The 19563-nt window shown below is 41.5% G+C and overlaps 1 protein-coding gene and 1 long non-coding RNA gene across 9 annotated transcripts in view; one reads left to right on the top strand and one right to left on the bottom strand.

The window, feature by feature from the left end:
• Positions 1-19563, bottom strand: part of LOC138761205 (uncharacterized) — a 65752-nt gene that overhangs the window by 6391 nt on the left and 39798 nt on the right. For 2 of the 4 annotated variants that reach the window (XR_011356184.1, XR_011356183.1), the window contains one exon: positions 18117-18319. The exons of 1 other annotated variant lie outside the window; for it this stretch is intronic. This is a non-coding gene — a long non-coding RNA (uncharacterized lncRNA). Of the gene's footprint in view, positions 1-13842; positions 14196-18116; positions 18320-19563 lie in introns of those variants that run through there. One more of the 4 variants, XR_011356185.1, reaches the window with a different exon arrangement.
• The window catches only part of slc35e4 (solute carrier family 35 member E4), a 67318-nt gene that overhangs the window by 43493 nt on the left and 4262 nt on the right, over positions 1-19563 (top strand). For 3 of the 5 annotated variants that reach the window (XM_069932945.1, XM_069932942.1, XM_069932944.1), the window contains exons 2-4: positions 10900-10969; positions 12105-12201; positions 16834-16994. In XM_069932945.1, the coding sequence (XP_069789046.1) occupies positions 10919-10969; positions 12105-12201; positions 16834-16994 (309 nt within the window). In that variant the 5' untranslated portion in view covers positions 10900-10918. Of the gene's footprint in view, positions 1-10899; positions 10970-12104; positions 12202-16833; positions 16995-19563 lie in introns of those variants that run through there. The other 2 variants (XM_069932941.1, XM_069932943.1) reach the window with 2 other exon arrangements.

Here is a 19563-nt window from a genome sequence, read left to right as displayed (position 1 = left end):
GAGGAGCAGCTCAGTGAGTGAAGGAGTGAGACTTCCTGGCTTTGGCTTATCAGGCTTCGGTGAAAGCAGGCAAGGAAAAAAAGGTAAGCTGAGTTATTTGCCTTCGTATTCAGAGTCATGCCAATAGGGTTAGTGCTCTGTACTGGGTGTCAGATGTGGGAACAATGGGTGACCTCCACCCTCCCAAATGCCCATATCTGCACCAGGTGGACCGAGATGCAGTTACTAAGGGAGCGAATTAAGGATATGGAGTTGCAGATTGATGACCTGCGGCTTGTAAGGGAGAGTGAGGAGTTAATCGACTCAACTTTCAGGGCGATAAATACTCCAGAACCCGTGTCAGGTAAGTGGGAAACCGTCAGGGGGGGGAAAGAAAAAAGTGAGAAAAACGGAGAGCACACCAGTGCTCAGCAACAGTTATGTTGTGTTGGATTCTGTTGAGGGAGATGACCAGACAGAAGATGGCCATGGGCACCAGGTCAATGGCAATGAGCCTGGCAGAGTGGTGCAACAGAAAATGAAAGAGAGAAATGCAGTAGTTATTGGGGACTCCATTGTCAGGGGTATAGAGAGGAGGTTCTGTGAGCCAGATAAGTATACCCACATGGTGTGCTGCCTCCCTGGTGCAAGGGTACAAGATATCACAAATCGGGTCCAAAATATTCTGAGAGGAGAGGGAGAGCAGCCTGATGTCTTGGTACATGTGGGTATAAACGACACTGACAAGAAAAGGGAGGAGGTAATGAAAAGGGATTACAGTGAGCTGGGACGAAAGCTGAAAGACAGGAATGCTAGGGTGGTGATCTCAGGATTACTACCTCTTCCAAATGCAAGTGATGAAAAGAATGCAAGGATAAGGAAAGTGAACATGTGGCTGAGGTGCTGGTGTACAAGGCAAAGATTTGGCTTCTTGGATCATTGGGATCTCTTTTGGGGAAGGCATGATTTTTACAAGAGGGATGGGTTGCACCTAAATCCAAAAGGTGTCAACATTTTGGCAAATATGTTTGATACAGCAGTGGGGCAAGGTTTAAACTAATTTGGCAGGGGTATGGGAACCAGAGTGATAGGGAAAAGGGTAGGGAAGATAAAGTAATGGCCAGGAAAAGTAAAATAGGAAAAGTAATGCTGGGAGGAGAAAGTAAAAAATCAGATGGTGCAGTGAGTTTTCGGGTCAATGATAGTGTTAAGAAAATTACAAAGAAAAATAGTGGGCAGAAAAATCAAAAGAAAAGATTACAGAAGTCACTAGATATTAAAAGGACAAAGAGCATAAGGGCACTTTATCTGAATGCCTGCAGTATTAGAAATAAGGTTAGTGAACTTGAGGCGCAAATCGGTACCCATGCCTATGATTTGGTAGTCATCATGGAAACATGGCTACAAGGTGACCCTAAATGGGAATTAAAGTTTCAAGGGTATCAGGTGGTGCAAAGATATAGACAGGATGGTAAGGGAGGTGGAGTTGCACTGTTAATCAAAGATGAGCTCCAGGAATGAGGAATGATATAAGATCTAAAGAGCTCCAGGAATGAGGAATGATATAAGATCTAAAGAGCATAATGTTGAGTCCATTTGGGTAGAGATAAAGAAGAACAAATGGAAAAAATTACTGGTGGGTGTTACCTATCGCCCACCAAATAACAATAGTTTAGTGGCACAGGAAATAAATAGAGAGATAAATGAGGCATGTAATAATGATATGGAAGTAGTCATGGGGGACTTTAACTTCCACATAGATTGGGAAAATCAAGTTGGTCGTGGGAGTCTGGAAGAGGACTTCATAGAATGCATCCACGATAGCTTTCTTGAGCAGCATGTTAAGGAACCCACAAGAGAAAATGCTCTCCTGGATCTAGTGTTGTGCAATGAGATAGGTAGAGTAAATGATGTAATAGTCAGAGACCATCTGGGAAATAGCGATCATAGTATGATTGAATTTCTCATTCAGATGGAAGGGGAAATAGTTAGATCTAAAACTAATATATTATGCTTAAATAGGGGGTGACTACCATAGGATGAGGGAGGAATTGGGCAGTGGACTGGGAGCACAGGCTAATTGATGAAACAGTTGAGGAACAGTGGAAGATTTTCAAAGAAATATTTTGTAATGCTCAACAAAAATATATTCCAGTCAGGAAAAAGGGCAGCAAGGGAGGGAAAAATCAACCGTGGTTAACAAAGGAAATAAAGGAAAGTATAAAATTGAAGGCGCAGGTGTACAAAGCTGCAAAGAGCAGTGGGAAACTGGAAGATTGGGAAAACTTTAAGAGACAACAAGGGGTTACAAAGCGGGTAGTAAGAAATGGGAAAAAGGATTATGAAAGTAAATTGGCACAAAATATAAAAACAGAAAGCAAAAAATTTTATAAATATATAAAACGGAAGAGGGTGGCCAGAGTTAACATAGGACCCTTGGAGGATGAGAAAGGAAAACTGGTAGCAAAAAATGAGGAAATGGCCGAGGCATTAAACAAATATTTTGTGTCAGTCTTCACGGTGGAAGACACGTCCAGCATGCCCAAGTGCGGAGTTAAGGATGCAAATGTTGGGGAGGGCCTTGATAAAATAGTTGTTACAAAGGAAGTAGTGATGGAGAAACTAATGGGACTAAAGCCAGACAAATCACCTGGTCCTGATGATATGCATCCAAGGGTTCTGAAGGAAATGGCAGAAGTTAAAGTTGATGCTTTGGTGGTCATATACCAAAATTCCTTGGATTCTGGGCAGGTCCCAGCAGACTGGAAGACAGCAAATGTCACGCCACTTTTTAAGAAGGGATGTAGGCAGAAGACTGGAAATTATCGGCCAATTAGCTTGACGTCTGTTGTTGGAAAAATGCTTGAAGCCGTCATTAAAGATGAAATAGTGAAACTTTTGGAACGTAAGGGTTCAATCAGGCAGACGCAGCATGGCTTTATAAAGGGAAGATCTTGTTTGACAAACTTGTTAGGATTCTTTGAGGATATAATAGGTGCGGTGGATAGAGGGGAACAGGTTGATGTTGTATATTTGGATTTCCAGAAAGCGTTTGATAAGGAGCAGCACAAGAGACTTATCAGTAAGTTACAGGAAAGTGCAGTCCGGGGAAGTATATTGGCCTGGATTGAAAATTGGTTGAGGCAGAGAGTCGGGATAAATGGGAGTTTTTCAGGTTGGCAGAGAGTGGTAAGTGGGGTGCCGCAGGGGTCAGTGTTAGGCCAACAACTGTTCATCATTTACATTGACGACTTGGAGGAGGGGACAAAATGTGGTGTAGCCAAGTTTGCGGATGACACCAAATTGAGTGGAAGAGCAAATTGTAATGAGGATGTGGAGAGTCTGCAGAGGGATATAGTTAAGCTGGATGAGTGGGCAAAGGTCTGGCAGATGGAAAACAATGTTAGTAAGTGTGAGGTTATCCACTTCGGCAAGAAAAATAAAAGAGCTGAATATTATTTAAAGGGTGAAAAACTACAGCATGCTGTTGTGCAGAGGGACTTGGGAGTGCTTGTGCATGAATCGCAAAAAGCTAGGTTGCAGGTGCAGCAGGTTATTAAAAAGGCAAATGGAATGTTGGCCTTCATTGCTAGAGGAATTGAATTCTGGAGTAGGGAGGTAATGTTGCAACTGTATAAGGTACTGGTGAGACTGCTCCTGGAGTACTGTGTCCAGTTCTGGTCTCCATAATTGAGGAAGGATATACTAGCTTTGGAGACGGTCCAGAGAAGGTTTACTAGGTTGATCCCTCGGATGAAGGGATTGACTTGTGATGAAAGATTAAATCGTCTAGGATTGTATTCACTTGAGTTTAGAAGAATGAGAGGAGATTTATAGAAACATATAGGATTATGAAGGGTATGGATAGGATAGATGTAGGAAGGTTTTTTGAGCTGGCCGGGGAAACTAAAACGAGAGGACACAGTCTCAAGATTCGGGGGAGTAGATTTAGGACAGAGATGAGGAAAAATAGTTTTTCCCAGAGAGTAGTGAATGTTTGGAATTCTCTATCCAGGGAAGTGGTTGAAGCTGCCTCATTAAACATATTTAAAATTCGGTTAGATAAATTTTTACATGCTAGAGGAATTAGGGGATATGGGGAGAAGGCAGGTAGGTGGAGTTAGGTCATAAATTAGATCAGCCATGATCGTATTGAATGGCGGAGCAGGCTCGATGGGCCATTTTTGGCCTACTCCTGTTCCTACTTCCTATGTTCCTATGTACTCATTTAAGGGCTCTCACTTTTGTACTTTATTGTTTCCACACCACCCCCCCCCCCACTCTCTGTATTCCACAGTTAGTCTGTTTATATTTGTTATTTATTCACAGTTATTTATTACACACTTTACATGTGTACAGTTATGTACTTTTTTTACACTACCAGTAAGTGGTCATTCTTCCTCTCCTGCAGGAACAAGAATCTCAGGTTTGTATGTGATGTATGTGATGTCAGATGATAAATCTGATCCTGTTATGGGGTGAGGGTCGGTTCTAGTTTTGGTATGAAGTGAAATAACCAAGATTTGCTGTTAATCTCTGATCTTTGTTAGCAATCTCTATTTTGGGACAGAAGGTTATGATTTAAGTATGATGCCAGAGATCTGACTAATGTAACAATGTAACAAAGATAAGCGTATACAGAGCCGTTGTCATACCCACACTCCTGTTCGGCTCCGAATCATGGGTCCTCTACCGGCACCACCTACGGCTCCTAGAACGCTTCCACCAGCGTTGTCTCCGCTCCATCCTCAACATCCATTGGAGCGCTCACACCCCTAACGTCGAGGTACTCGAGATGGCAGAGGTCGACAGCATCGAGTCCACGCTGCTGAAGATCCAGCTGCGCTGGATGGGTCACGTCTCCAGAATGGAGGACCATCGCCTTCCCAAGATCGTATTATATGGCGAGCTCTCCACTGGCCACCGTGACAGAGGTGCACCAAAGAAAAGGTACAAGGACTGCCTAAAGAAATCTCTTGGTGCCTGCCACATTGACCACCGCCAGTGGGCTGATATCGCCTCAAACCGTGGATCTTGGCGCCTCACAGTTCAGCAGGCAGCAACCTCCTTTGAAGAAGAGCCCACCTCACTGACAAAAGACAAAGGAGGAAAAACCCAACACCCAACCCCAACCAACCAATTTTCCCTTGCAACCGCTGCAATCGTGTCTGCCTGTCCCGCATCGGACTGGTCAGCCACAAACGAGCCTGCAGCTGACGTGGACTTTTTTACCCCCTCCATAAATCTTCGTCCGCGAAGCCAAGCCAAAGAAAGAAAGAATATTTGGGGAGAATTTATAAGATTTTTCGAGTAGGTTACATACATTCACACATTTTAAAACCACTCTTTATTTGAAAGACTGAAGAATTCACATTGCAGGATCTAAGCACCTTTTCACAAATAGGTGTTAATTGAACTGACTAAAATGCTTGACCATTGTCTTGCTGGAGCTGTCTATCAGTACCCTTTTTGAAAAGTGCATAGAAAGGTTACTCCTGGATTGTTTACCAAAAAAGATAACAACTTGAGAAGAAGAAAGAACTCCTGTTGATTTTTGCTGGAGAAGGTGGGAGTTTTGCAAGACACGAGTCACATGCTCTCTTTGGAGTTGCAGTTGGAAGAGAGTTATGTTAACAGCTCAGTCAGTCAGTGTGTGGGACACTGACAATTAACTGAAAAATGCAATCCAGGGAAAACTTTGAAACTGATGAAAGCAAGTTCCAGAGCAGTAAATGGCTGGAAGTGCTATCTGTCTGATGTATCTCTTGAAATAAATCTGTGGTAGCTTGAAGAAAGTGGTTACCATCTGGAAGACCCTGATGGGGCAAGTTTCATCAGTGAGACCCTGAGGTGACTAGTAGTGGTATCTCAGTTGTGGAAATCCTGGAGCAACAAATATCTCTCCCTGCAAACCCTACAAGAACCTTCCTGAGTGGTAAACATTTACCTTTCAAGCACCAAGCCTGGTGAACTTTATACATGTTAAATTCTGTGCACAGTATGGTGATTGCCTGCAACCAGAGAACTTGGAGAAGTGAGATTGAACTGTGTACCAAAGAACTTTTCTTGAATTTACATACACATTGCTTACACGTGCGCTTAGAATTAGAAGGGGGTTAATTTGGGTTAGTTAAATATAGAGTTAAGTTAATGTTTGATTCTATTGGTGGGAAATTAACATTCTTTTGATCATTTGATCAGGCCCAGGTCTCTCTTTTTGATGTTAATAGCAGAAGCTAAGGTATTGGGCTGGATTTTGCCTGTCAGTGGGTGAGACGAATTTCACCATGACTTTCCAAGTTTACTGTGCGAAACACAAGTGATATTGGTGCAATGCATTGTCCACTTTATTAACACTGGTTGTTATTCAGCATTGGTGCAAAGGGATTCCAATTGTTTGTGATGGGCTATTCACCCATTCAGTGGCAATGAGGAACTTCATTGAAAATCAGAAAAAAAATGAAATAAAGAGCACAAATTAAAGAATTGAAACAAATGCATGAAATCAAGAGAATCTGAAATACTACAATAAAATTTTTATTAAAATCAATAGTTTTGAATATTACATTCTTGAGGGAATTATAATCCACACATATAAAATTAGATTTTGGTGTGGGAAAAGTTGCCAAGCAGTTTTTAGCACTTCATATGCCATTAAGAACTTGCAAGACAAGCATAATATTTTTTGGATAATTTACAGTTTAAAAAAAAAATTGAAGTTCTAATCAGATTGCTGATTTTTAAGATGAAGAAAAGATAATAAAATAATGCACCTACTGAAGGATCAGGAGCTAGTGACAGCAATGTGTGGATTTCTGCAGTTAACTGCATGAGGATGCATCATGATGAGGCAAATTCTGTTACCGTCTACAGCTACAAAATATGTACAATTCTTTTAACCTTAACTTTGCATGCATTGCACCACCCTCTAAATGGTGCATTTCAAATAAATGTAAAAGCTGGAAAAACTACTGTAGAATTCCAGGTTTAGCTTTTAAATTTGCATATCAAGTTGAGGGAAATCAGTTGGGTGTTGGACAAGATAACCAGGTCAGACATATTTCTGTGAGGATATCTCCAAGCTGCAGGACAGGATCTTTGTGATGTCCGGCCAGGAAAGGTCCATCTTTAAAAATGGTTTGCTGTGATCATGTTTCCTACAAGTTTAAGTAAACAAGATAAACAAAGCTTTGGATAGGTGGCATGACATTACCTGTTGGCAATAATTAGACTATTTTTGGTCAGAATTTTGAGTAGCTTTTGAGCAGATATATTTGCATAACCAGGGGCACAATGTTCTAACATTTTGCTGACTTTATGTTCTCATTATCACATGCTGATAAGTCCAACATTTTCTTGTGCTTGAACAATGGTACTTCCATTTGTCTGCATTAAGTCTGTATCCTTCTATGCTGTGTCTATTTAAGTGCCTGTCTAAGTGCCTCTTAAGTACAGCAATTGTATCTGTCTTCACCACCTCATTTGGCAGTGCATTCCAGATATCAGCCTTTCTCTGTTTAAAAAAATACTAACCCCTCAGATCCCCTTTAAAGCACCTACCTTTCACCTTAAACCTATGCCCCTCATGTTTTTGATACCTATCCCATAGGTGAAAAGATACCCTAGGTACGTCTCTCATAATCTAATATTACTTCTTTCAGGCCGCACCTCAGCATCCTTTACTCAGGGAAAAGAAGCCTGGCCTCTCCAGACTCAACCAGAGCTAAAGCCCTCCCATCTAGATAATGTCCTGATGAATCTCTTCTCCATGTTCCCCACCACATTCCCATCCTCCAGTAGTGCAGTGACGAGAACTGCACACAGTATTCCAAATACGAATGCCACAATTTTTGTGCCCAACATCTCACCTGTTTACCAAGATATCTAGAGGGCATTTGATAAGGTGCTGGATAAAAGACAAACAGAAGATTAGGATGCCTAGAGTTGAGGGTGATGTATTAGCACAGATAGAGGATTGGTTAACCAAGAGAAAGCAGAAAGTTGTGATACAGGGGTGTTTTTCTGGTTAGGTGGCTAGCACTGTCGGTGCTGGGCCTGCAACTGTTCACAATGTACATAAACAATCTGTGAATGGGGCAGAGTGTAGTGTATCTAGGTTTGCTGATTAAACTAAATTGAGAGGAAAAGAAATTGTGTAGAGAATACGGAGAGTCTGCAGAAAGATATAGAGAGGTTAAGTGAGTAGGCAAGGATCTGGCAGAAGGAGTACAACGTTGGTGAATGTGAGGTTATCCACTTTGGAAGAAAAAACTGGAATATCCGAGCATTATTTAAATGGCAAGTGATTGCAGCGTGCTGCCATGCAGAACGACTTGGGAGTGCTTGTGCAAGAATCGCAAAAGGTTGGTTTGCAGGTGCACCAGGTGATCAAGAAGGCAAATAGAATGTTGGGCTTCACTGTAAGAGTGGATGAGTTTAGGAAGAGGGAGGTTATGCTGCAACTGTACAAGATACTGGAGTACTGTGTGCAGTTCTGGTCTTATTCGAGGAAGGATGTACTGGCTTTGGAGGCAGTACAAAGGAGGCTCACCAGGTTGATTCCAGATATGAGGGGGTTAACTTGTGAAGAAAGATTGAGTCATTTGGGACTGAAGTTAGAAGAATGAGAGGCGATCTTAAGAAACATATAAACTTATGAAAGGCATCGATAAGATAGAGGTAGATAAGTTATTTACATTGGTGGGACATAGCCTCAAGAACCAGGGTAGTAGATTTAGGATGAGGAACTGCTTTTACCAGAGGGTGGTGAATTTGTGGAATTTGCTGCCCATTAAAGCAGTGCAGATTACCTCAGTAAATATATTTAAGACCATGTTGGATAGATTTTTACGTAACAAGGGAATTAAGGGACATGGGGAAAAGGCAGACAGGTGGAGATGAGTCGATCATCAGATCAAACATGATCTCATTGAATGGTGGAGCAGGCTCGATGGGCCAGATGGCCTCCTCCTGTTTCTATTTCTTATGTTGAAAACTTTTGACAGCTGATATCACCTTTTGTCTGGGTTCTCCCACCAGAGGAAATAACTTTCTCTCTGCCTGCCCTTCATCAATTAGACCTTCTCTTGCTCAGGGTAGCAAATTAAATTTGTCTGCAAAAGTTGAGCCTTTTTTTTACTCTTAGCTTTGTTCTGATGAATCTGCTGTGACCGTCTCAAAGGCTAACATATCTAAATCTGATAAATTACCCTAAACTGAACAAGGCGCTGGAAGTTAAGTTAACTAGAGCTTTATGAAACTGTATAATAAATATCACCTTTCTCAAGTTCAGTCCCCTTGATATGAAAGAAAAGATTTTTTAAATTGAAATTTAAAATTTAGACAATCAGCACGGTAACTGCCCTTTTGGCCCATGAGCCTGTGCCACCCAATTATTTTCATTTGACTGACAACCCCAGTATATTTTGTACGGTGGGAGAAAACAAGAGCACCTGGAGGAAATCCACGCCAGACATGGGGAGACCGTACAAACTGCTTACATTCAGCGCGGAATTGGCACCCAAGTCCTGCTTGGTGGCGCTGTAACAGCATTGCGCTATCCACTGCACTAACTGTCCTGCCCCTACGCTAACTGCTATTCTATTATATTTTATAAATTAATTTCGCAATTGTCCACTAGTTGTCTGTAGCTTGGATATCTAAGTCTCCTTATCCTCCACATTTACCAGATTCTCGTTATTTAGGGCAATACCTTTCTTTGATCCAAGAAACAGTTCCCATGTGTATTCCTATTCACTTTCCTTTATAATTTTCTATCTATATTTACCTACAGTATTTACTGTGCCATCTACAAACTTAGATATGAGGTATCATTGCAAACCTGGATGCAAGTTATAATATTTCATCCATCATTGAAATAAATAGTGAGAAACTGAGGCACCAGTTTTGAACCTTAAGACAATCTAGTCACATCATTCCATCTTTTACCTCCCAAATTCTTACCAGTTTCTCATATATATTGATAGGTTCCCTCCAATTCCAATTTACGATACTTATCTCTTAGGTGGAATCCTTTGAATTACTTTTGGAAGTCAATACTTTTGGAGACACTTGCTTTTCTCCTTCACAAAATAATCTAGTCATATTTGTAAGACTCTTGGCAAATCCAGTCTGGGACTCAACTCTTTGTACAAGGTTCAAAAATTTCCCTTCAGCAAGGCCACAACTGGCTCTGACTTGTCCATGCTGACCTTTTGCTCATCTACACTAATCCCATTTGCCCAAATTATGACTGTACCCTTCTATACTTTGTTTCCTTAAACATCTATCTAAATGCCTCTTAAATGTAGTGCAGTAATTGTAACTGATTTTTCTCCTAGCACATTCCAGGTATCAAACATTTGTGTAAAAGAACTTCAACTGGTTCAATTTGTTATATCATTTTTGCAATCTGAAATATTTCATTTATGTTGCTGTGAGATTGTTTTGGCATCTTTCAGTACTATGAAAATTATTGGGAATGCATAAGATTCATAGAATTACAACAGAAAGAAGGATATAATCAGACTAGTAACACAGTGTGTTTATTAACGTTTCCGTGGAACAGCCGCAACGAGGCACAATTCTAAAACAAAATCCTCAGGAATTTTGGTAAACAGCGAGATTTGAGATTAATGAGTAATAAAATATCATGTGCTGCTGTTGATCGGCAACCAGCAACAAATTGCTCATTGTTTTGGTCTGTATTGTTCGTCAGGAAGGTGCCAGCTGGAAACCCAGCCAGAGTAAATTCCTAAAGCCCAACTTCCAAAGGAAACCATCTGGAGAAATTCTGCTTCACTATATGTTTAACAATCTACATGCTTCTGTGGAAAATTTACACGCTAAGTTCTACAGCACAACTTTAATTTTATTCGTCACCATGCATTAACTTTAAAAATATAATTTTCACTTTGACAGTGTTTACATTCTGTGCATTATGGAAGCCAAAGTTGACCATTTACAAAGATGTCTTGATGGGATTTATAAGGTAAGATATTTGTGTCGATTTGCATCTGCCCTCTTACTGCCAAGAACTAACTAATGTATTTAGAAAATACTATGTAAGGATGTCAGATTCCTCTGGGAGAACAGGACAAGACAAAATTTATTATTTTCTTGCTGCTTTGTGCTCCTGATTTATTTAATGCTGGTCATGGCATTAGGGCTCTGAAAAGGAGAAAAAAAATCCCATTCTTTATAGCTTTTTTTGCAAAGCAAAAAAAAACGTAGTTCAAATATGATGCACGACTTAACAGCATTAGTAAGTTTGCATAGTTCAATTAAAGTAAGGGAACATTTAATGCTTTGTTAATTTTTTTAAAAATATCATGTTAATCAGCAATATTGCATCAACATCAGTGCAATAATATCCATTCAACTCCTTGAAAGAAAAATGATGGGAATTTGGGTAACAGGACTTTATGAAGGCTTTTGACAAGGTCCCACATGGTAGGTTGGCCCAGAAGATTTTTTTGTTGTGTTTGATTACAGGTTTAGGTCATACTGTCAAGGAAGTGTGGGAAGTTCCCTGCAGCGCATTTTGTAGCAGAACACACTGCAGCCACAGTGCATGGTGATGGGGACAGCAGGCTGCTTTGCCCAAATAGTACTGATCTTCTTGGATGTAGTTGGTGGAACATTCAGAAAACTGCAGAGTATTCATCCCACTGGTGGTAAGAGTGTTGGGGAGTCAGTCAGCAAGAGATGTCTATGAGATTCCTAGCTACTGACCTGCTCCTGTTGCTGGTATATATATGTGACAGGTCCACTTAAGCTCTTGCCTGATTAATGCACATCCCCAAAAACACAAGAAAATAGGAGCGGTAGTAGGCCACTCCGCCCCTCCATCTTGACTTGCCATCATTTATGATATCTCCTAGGCCTCAACTCTTGTGCCAGTTCTCAGTCTTTGTCACTCTGCAATCACAGAGTTATTATGATTGTAAGGCTTTAACACAGGCACATTCTGAACAAGAACCCCAGACGTCTCAGACTGGTCAAATTTGATACAGGTATGTGTACGGACGCTTTGTGAAATGCAGATGTGGATATCACATATTGGAAACGGAATGGGAAAAAAACTTTAAATGATTTTGTTTTATTGCAAATGTGGTCTTTTCTAGGTCATTCAGAGTGCGAATGATATTTTGCGTGGAATTAGCCAGCCATCTGTGTGCAGTGAAGTGCTGCAGTCTCCACGGGGAGTGGCTTACATTTCAGGTGAGAGGCAGGGGTGATCCCAGCTGATGACCCCATCCCACCCCCATTTGTCACTGAAATCCTCATCTAGGTCCTTTGTTACCTGCAGACCTGTCCAGACCAAAGTTCTTAGAGCAGTTTGCTACTCTTCATAAATTTGACCTCATTCTAAACTTGGTCTCTATTCTGTCTTGGAGCAATCCTTAAATTTAATTTTTAATTTAGACATACAGTGCGGAACCAGGCCATTTTGGCCCACGAGTCCGTGTCCCCCAATTTACACCCAATTAACCTACACCCCCGGTTTGTTTTGAATAGTGGGAGGAAACTGGAGCCCCTGGGGAAAACCCACACAGACACCGGGACAATGTACAAACTCCTTGCAGACAGCATGGGATTCGAACCTCAGTCCCGATCGCTGGTGCTATAAAGGCTTCGCACTAATCGCGATGCCACCAGGGTCCCCCCTAATCATCCATTTCTTCCATAAACATTGACCAATGCCAGCTTCTGCTTTCACTATTTTTCTTGATTTTAAAGTTCCACACTGGTGTTGCCCCTTCAATTATTTGTAGTCCCCACTGGCCTTGCAACTCTCCAATTTCTGCAAATCCTGAATAGTTACAGGAATTTTCCCAGAATTGGAGAATTTGGAACTAAAGAGCACCAATTTAAGGTTAGAGGGAAAGATGTTAGCAGGATCTGATGGGCAACTTTGACACAAAGGGTGGTGGGAGTATGGAATGGGCTGCCACAGAAATTGGTAGAGGTGGGTACAATTACATGGTTGGCATAGTGGTTAGCGCAATGCCTTTACAGTGCCAGTGATCAGGACCAGACCAGGGTTTGAGTCTCTGTAATGAGTTTGTACCATCTCTCCATTTCTGCATGGGTTTTCTCTTGGGGCTCCAGTTTCCTCCCACCATTCAAAACATACTGGGGGTGTAGGTTAATGGGGTCTAAATTGGGCACCATAGGCTCATGGGCCAAAATGGCCTGTAACCATGCTGTATGTCTAAAAAAATTTATGATGCTTAAATGACATTTGGACAGTTACAGTACGTGAAGAGGAAAGGGTTAGAGGGATGGGTGCACCTGCAAGAAACTGGGCTACCTCAGAGGGAAACTTGGTGTGGTTTTTACTAGTTGGCATGAAGGGCCTATTTCTGTCCTGTAAAGTTCACCAAAATTAATCAGTCTGTCTGCTAACTGAGTGCTCTCTCCAAGTCCTGGACTCTGAAGCTCCCTTTTTCCTTTCACATTTTCCCGTCATAAATTTCCCTAATTTTTAAATTTCAATAATTAACAATAGGTTATATCCATACAGATATTTAAAGCCCTTCCTGCGACCATTAACAGATAATCTTTGATAGTGACTGAAAAATTGAATAATTTTTCCATTTCCATTTCCAACTACTCAGTTGAGATGCCTGCAGACTAGCAAGTCTCCCAGGATGGTTAGATATAGAATAGTCACACGGATCAATCCCTGACAAGTATAATGTCCCTGTTGTCAAGTCCTTTTTGATGCCACACATAATATGAAAACTCTCTTGTTTTTGTAGAGACATGGAAGAAGTGAAAAGGGTAGTGTCTGCACAATCAAATTCAAATATATTTATCATCCGATTGCACAAGTACAACTTGATGAAACAATGTTTCCTGTCTTCAGGGCAAAACATGCAAACACACAACCAGACAAGCAATATATATGCAAAACAACTTAGTTTCATGAGCGTTTTTCCCAGTCATAGATTGTACTTAGTTGGTTAGGGATTTCATCGTTGTGAGGTGCCAAAGTGGGTTCTGCACTCTCGTGCGTTGCCATTTTTTAAAAAATTGTTTGTGACAAAGCTAGTTTAATGGTACTCCTGTAATATGTCTTGGGACTTTCTACTTAAATGTTCCACATTTACTGCCAGGGTTTATTCTTCTTACTCATTTTCTAAGAGCTGACTGTCACCAGTGGCTTTGGCCCGTTCCTCATTGTCCTTGTGAAAGTGAACCTTGAATGCCTGGAGGAATTAAATAGACAATAGACAGTAGATGCTGGAGTAGGCCAATTGGCCCATCGAGCCAGCACTGCCATTTTTCAGATCATGGCTGATCATTCTCTGTCAGTTTCCATTCCCAGCCTTATCCCCATAACCCTTAATTCCCCTGCACACAAGAGCCTTATCTAACTCAAATGAAGCAACTCTTATGATGCTAATTGGTAGGGAATTCCAAGACTGTGACCCAGTGATGAAGAACATCTCCAAGTCAGAATGGCATAACATGGATAAGGAATTAGTGTACTTCAGTAAGAGTTTTAATAAGTGCTTCTATTAATGGCTGGAGGAAATTAACAGGACTTGCAGTGTCCATCGGAAGTGGAGATATATAACTGATGTTTCAGGCCTGAGCCTTTATTCATGGACTCAGGCCTTAAGTGTTGTTTATTTACGCATCTTTACCTTCCATGGACGCTGCAAGACCTGCTGAGTTCCTCCAGCATTCCTGTGTTTTTACCTCCGCATCTTCAGACTTTCACGTTTCACTTCAATTAATGACTGTAGCTGGTTTAATTTCCCGTATTATAAGGCTGCCAAGACATACTAATGAAAGCATACAGTTCACATTGATGGAATAGGGGTCGATAACAGTAAATAGAGGAGAAAATACCACTGACTTCAGTGTGTGCTAAATTAAGTTCTTAATCAAAAGTGAAACCAAATGGTGCTTTTCACTAAATTATTCTTTAATATCCGGAAGTGTAAAAAGTTTGGATTAGAAGACTATTTGGCTTGATCCTTCCTGAGTCAAATATCTCAGCGTCCATAGGAGGTAAAGATATATTAACGACATTTTGGGCCTGAGCCCTTCCTCAAGGAATAAGGAAAGAACAGGAAGGCATCAGAATAAAGACTGAACACTGGCCAGGAGAGGAATCCAGACCATCAAAAAGTGTTAATGTGATACGATGGGAAGAGGTGAGAATTGATTTTGGCTTTGTGAAAGGAGACAGAGAAAAGGGAAGAGAGAGAGATAGGCAAAGCTGAGGGGAAAGGTGACAGGGAAGAAGGAGGGAGAGGGGCTTGCAAAGACTTGGATGGTTTACTATTGACTCACCTTTGGTTTGGAGGAAGTGAGATAAAAGAATTGTTCAGAGTGAGCACACATACAGACAGCAAAGGAAGGTGTAAATTAAAAAAAAACCCCAGCAGAAGCCAAAAATCTGAAATAAAGGCAGAAAATGACTGGAAATACTCAGCAGGTTAGGCTGCACCTTTACAAAGATATAGTGGGTTAATGTTTCAAGTCATTCTGACTTGGTTTCTCTTTCCAGAGATGACCAGCTGAGCGTTTTCAGGCCAAGGAGAGCAGTAATGGAGGAAGACTGGTTGGGCCACTATTCAAGGAAGAATCTGCTGGTCATCATGGTGTGGGATGGAGGTGTAGGGACTTTGGATGTCAGTGGTAAAAATGAGCAAGTTGTGATTGTCAAAAATAGAAACTGAAGTAGGGGAGGACGTGTATATGACAGATGTAGGTGGGAAGAGATTGGACAATAAGAGAACGAGACAAAGTATGAAGAAAATAATTCTGTGGGATAAGAACAGGCTGGAAAAAAAATGAATTTAACGGGATTGTGTTGCTGGTGGATCTTGTATTACCTTCAGATAGATAACATTTTTTATTGTCGTAATAATACAAAAAATGTAATATACATGAAATTTACTTTTGCCTTATGTAAGGCAAACAAAGAATTGCCATTTGCATTGCCCAGCACCCCTAACAATAAGAGAAAGAAAAGCAAAAGAGAGTCCCTTCAGAAACATGGTATCTGTGTCTCCAGCACTTCTGCACCTGCACAGGTTCCATTTCAAACCTTTGTCAACCTCAGCTCCAGGTCCAAATTTCAGATACAATCAGGAAGCTTTCATTGGTCAAGACCCATCAAGAGCCCTCCTCATCCTCAGTACCTTCTCGAATCCCAGTTCCAATACCTGGCTCCCATAAGCCAGTCTCCAGCAGCCTGCAGACTGGTGTGAGTCTTTCAACTGCAGGTTAGTGAAAACACAACCTGTGTTGTGAGATTGAGGTTAGTGCTTGCAGAGGAAACAATAGGATCAAATCTGAGGTGGAGCTGAGATCGAGAGGGTGGTGTTGTCGAGCTGGATTTCAGCCTCCTTTGGCTCAATAGTAGCACCTCCCTTGTTGGCAAGCTTGAGGACAACGCTAGGGCTGAATGCTGCAAGTTCAGGTCGGGATGGGTTAGAATGAGAACGTGGGTGGGGGAAATTGAGGTGGTGAATGTCATGCCCAATCTTCCACATTTGGATCTCGGAAAGGTAAGAAGCCAAAGTCGAGGGTCCAGATGGATTGAGAATCCTGTTAGATTTATTTTTTTTCCAGTCTTTTCTTATCCCACAGAATTATTTTCTTCATACTTTGTCTTGTTCTCTTATTGTCCAATCTCTTCCCACCTACATCTGTCATTTCAGGCTGGGGTGGTTTTTAAATGTCTTTTGTGATAAACTAAGAAACCTAACATAATAGATTGTGGAGTTCCATAGTTAATTTGTTGATAGATGCACATGTCCACAGCATATTGTAAAAGATTGCCTGTCAAGCACATTATCACACTGGAAATTCTCTTGCAATTCCTAGGTGTCATTGAGGTATATAAGGTGGCAAAGAGAGTGGAAGGAGGAATGAAGGACCTGAGAATTGACAATGAAAAACTCCATAATTGTCTGAGGGACATTGAACTTATCTGGAATAACTTGCAAGGTTTCTTCTCATTTAGCCCTTCTGTATTACAAATGTTGGTAAGTCCAGAAATTGCCATCCGTTAATATAAATTATAAAATGCTTTAATTGTTCATTTGATACCACTTCAATACTTTATCTTTCTTCTTTGGCTTGGCTTCGCGGACGAAGATTTATGGAGGGGGTAAAAGTCCACGTCAGCTGCAGGCTCGTTTGTGGCTGACAAGTCTGATGCGGGACAGACAGACACGGTTGCAGCGGCTGCAGGGGAAAATTGGTTGGTTGGGGTTGGGTGTTGGGTTTTTCCTCCTTTGCCTTTTGTCAGTGAGGTGGGCTCTGCGGTCTTCTTCAAAGGAGGTTGCTGCCCGCCAAACTGTGAGGCGCCAAGATGCACGGTTTGAGGCGATATCAGCCCACTGGCGGTGGTCAATGTGGCAGGCACCAAGAGATTTCTTTAGGCAGTCCTTGTACCTTTTCTTTGGTGCATCTCTGTCACGGTGGCCAGTGGAGAGCTCGCCATATAACACGATCTTGGGAAGGCGATGGTCCTCCATTCTGGAGACGTGACCCACCCAGCGCAGTTGGATCTTCAGCAGCGTGGACTCGATGCTGTCGACCTCTGCCATCTCGAGTACTTCGACATTAGGGATGAAAGCGCTCCAATGGATGTTGAGGATGGAGCGGAGACAACGCTGGTGGAAGCGTTCTAGGAGCCTTAGGTGATGCCGGTAGAGGACCCATGATTCGGAGCCGAACAGGAGTGTGGGTATGACAACGGCTCTGTATACGCTTATCTTTGTGGGGTTTTTCAGTTGGTTGTTTTTCCAGACTCTTTTGTGTAGTCTTCTAAAGGCGCTATTTGCCTTGGCTTTTACCCCCTCCATAAATCTTCGTCCGCGAAGCCAAGCCAAAGAAGAATTCAAAATATTATTCTTGTGTTTCTTTGAAGATGACACGTTTTGAAATTGGGAAATAATAGAACATGGAAAGTGTTGTCTATATCTCCTCCAATATTGAGAGTTTTTGTACACAGAGCCTCTGAAATCCGATTTTTCTGAACCATACATTCCTCTCCACCATTGTAAACAAAGCCCTTCACCTTATCTTATCCAATCCCCATGCCTCTGCCCTCACCCTCTTTCTTCTGGAACAGAATAAGGATAGTTTCCTTAAGTCCTCACCTTCCATGTCAACAGCCTTCATGTCCTTTCTCCACAATTTCCTCCACTTTTGAAGAAACTCCCAACACTTGACAATTCTTTCCCTCGCCTCCTCTTTCAGCATTTCACAGGGTCCGATCCCTTCATGGCTCCCTGGTCAACTCTTCCACTCTCACAATTACATTCAGCTACATTCAGACTCTTCAATAGCCACAGGTAAGGTGCTGAAGAAGAGAGGATAGTCAGTTATTCCTTTATGTAAGAAGGGCAGCAAAGATATGTCAGCTAATGACTAACCTCCTGCAAACCTGTGAGCTTTACGCCAGTGGCAGATAAGATATTGTAAGAAAAGGGACAAGATTTATGCACATTTGGAAAGGCAGGGGCTGATCAGGAATGGTCAGCATGGCTTTGTGAGAAAATTCCTGTCTCATGAATTTAAATGAGTTTTTTTTTTGAAGAGGTCTCCAAGAAGAGCATTGAAGGCAGGGTGGATGTTTGGTAGGGTGGTCTCAGAAGGTTAAAGGACTTTGGATCCAAGGTGACCTGGATCCAAAACAGGCTTGGTGTTAGGAACTGAAAGGTATTGGTGGATGAATGCTTTTCTGATTGTAAATTTGTCACCTTGTACTCCAGGAGTTGGTGTTGGAACCACCGTTGCTAAAAACATGGATGTAAATATATGAGAAATAATGAGTAGATTTGCAGATGACATGAAAATTGGAGATGTTTTAGATAGCAAGGAAGTTTTTCTAAGGTTTCAGCAGGATTTGGATCAGATGGAAAATTGGGCAGAGCAATGGCAAATGGAACTTACTCCTCACAAGGGCAAGACTTGGAAGTCTAATAGGGTGAGAATGTATGGTAGTACATTAAGGAATGACTACATAAGCGGATTGTGTGGTGTAGAAGGCATATAGTATGCTTGCCTTCATAAGTCAGGACGCAGAATATAAAAGTTGGGAGGTTAGACTGCACTTTTGTGCAATATTATTTGCCACATTATAAGAAGACAGGTTGCATTGGAGAGAGTGCAGAGCAGATTCGCCAGGATGTTGTCTGGATTGGATGACTTTAGTTGGGGGGGGGGGGAGAGATTGAATAGGTTGGGCTTATTTTTCCTGGAGCGATGGAGGCTGAGAAATATATAAATGAGAGGCATAGATAGTGTAAATAGTCTGAATCTTTTTTTCCCCCAAGGTAAAATGTATTTAAAGTGAGAAGAAGAAGGTTTAATTAAAGAAGGAAGTTTAAGAGTGGAAAGTGGTTGATATCTCGAACTCACTGTCACAGGAGATGGGGTAATCTCTCTGTTTATGAGATATTTGGATGGACCTAATGTGAGTAAATGAGATTACTGTGTATAGGCAAAAGGTAATCAAGAATGTAGAGAGCTGACAGGCCCATTTTAGTACTTGCAAATCTATGATACTGTTCTATGTTTGCAAACAGATGCATTTATTAAGTT

This window comes from Narcine bancroftii, chromosome 4 (assembly GCF_036971445.1).
Source record: "Narcine bancroftii isolate sNarBan1 chromosome 4, sNarBan1.hap1, whole genome shotgun sequence".
Taxonomy (NCBI): domain Eukaryota; kingdom Metazoa; phylum Chordata; class Chondrichthyes; order Torpediniformes; family Narcinidae; genus Narcine; species Narcine bancroftii.
The sequence above is the reverse complement of the archived record's forward strand: the minus strand, read 5'-3'. Positions and strand labels throughout refer to the sequence as shown.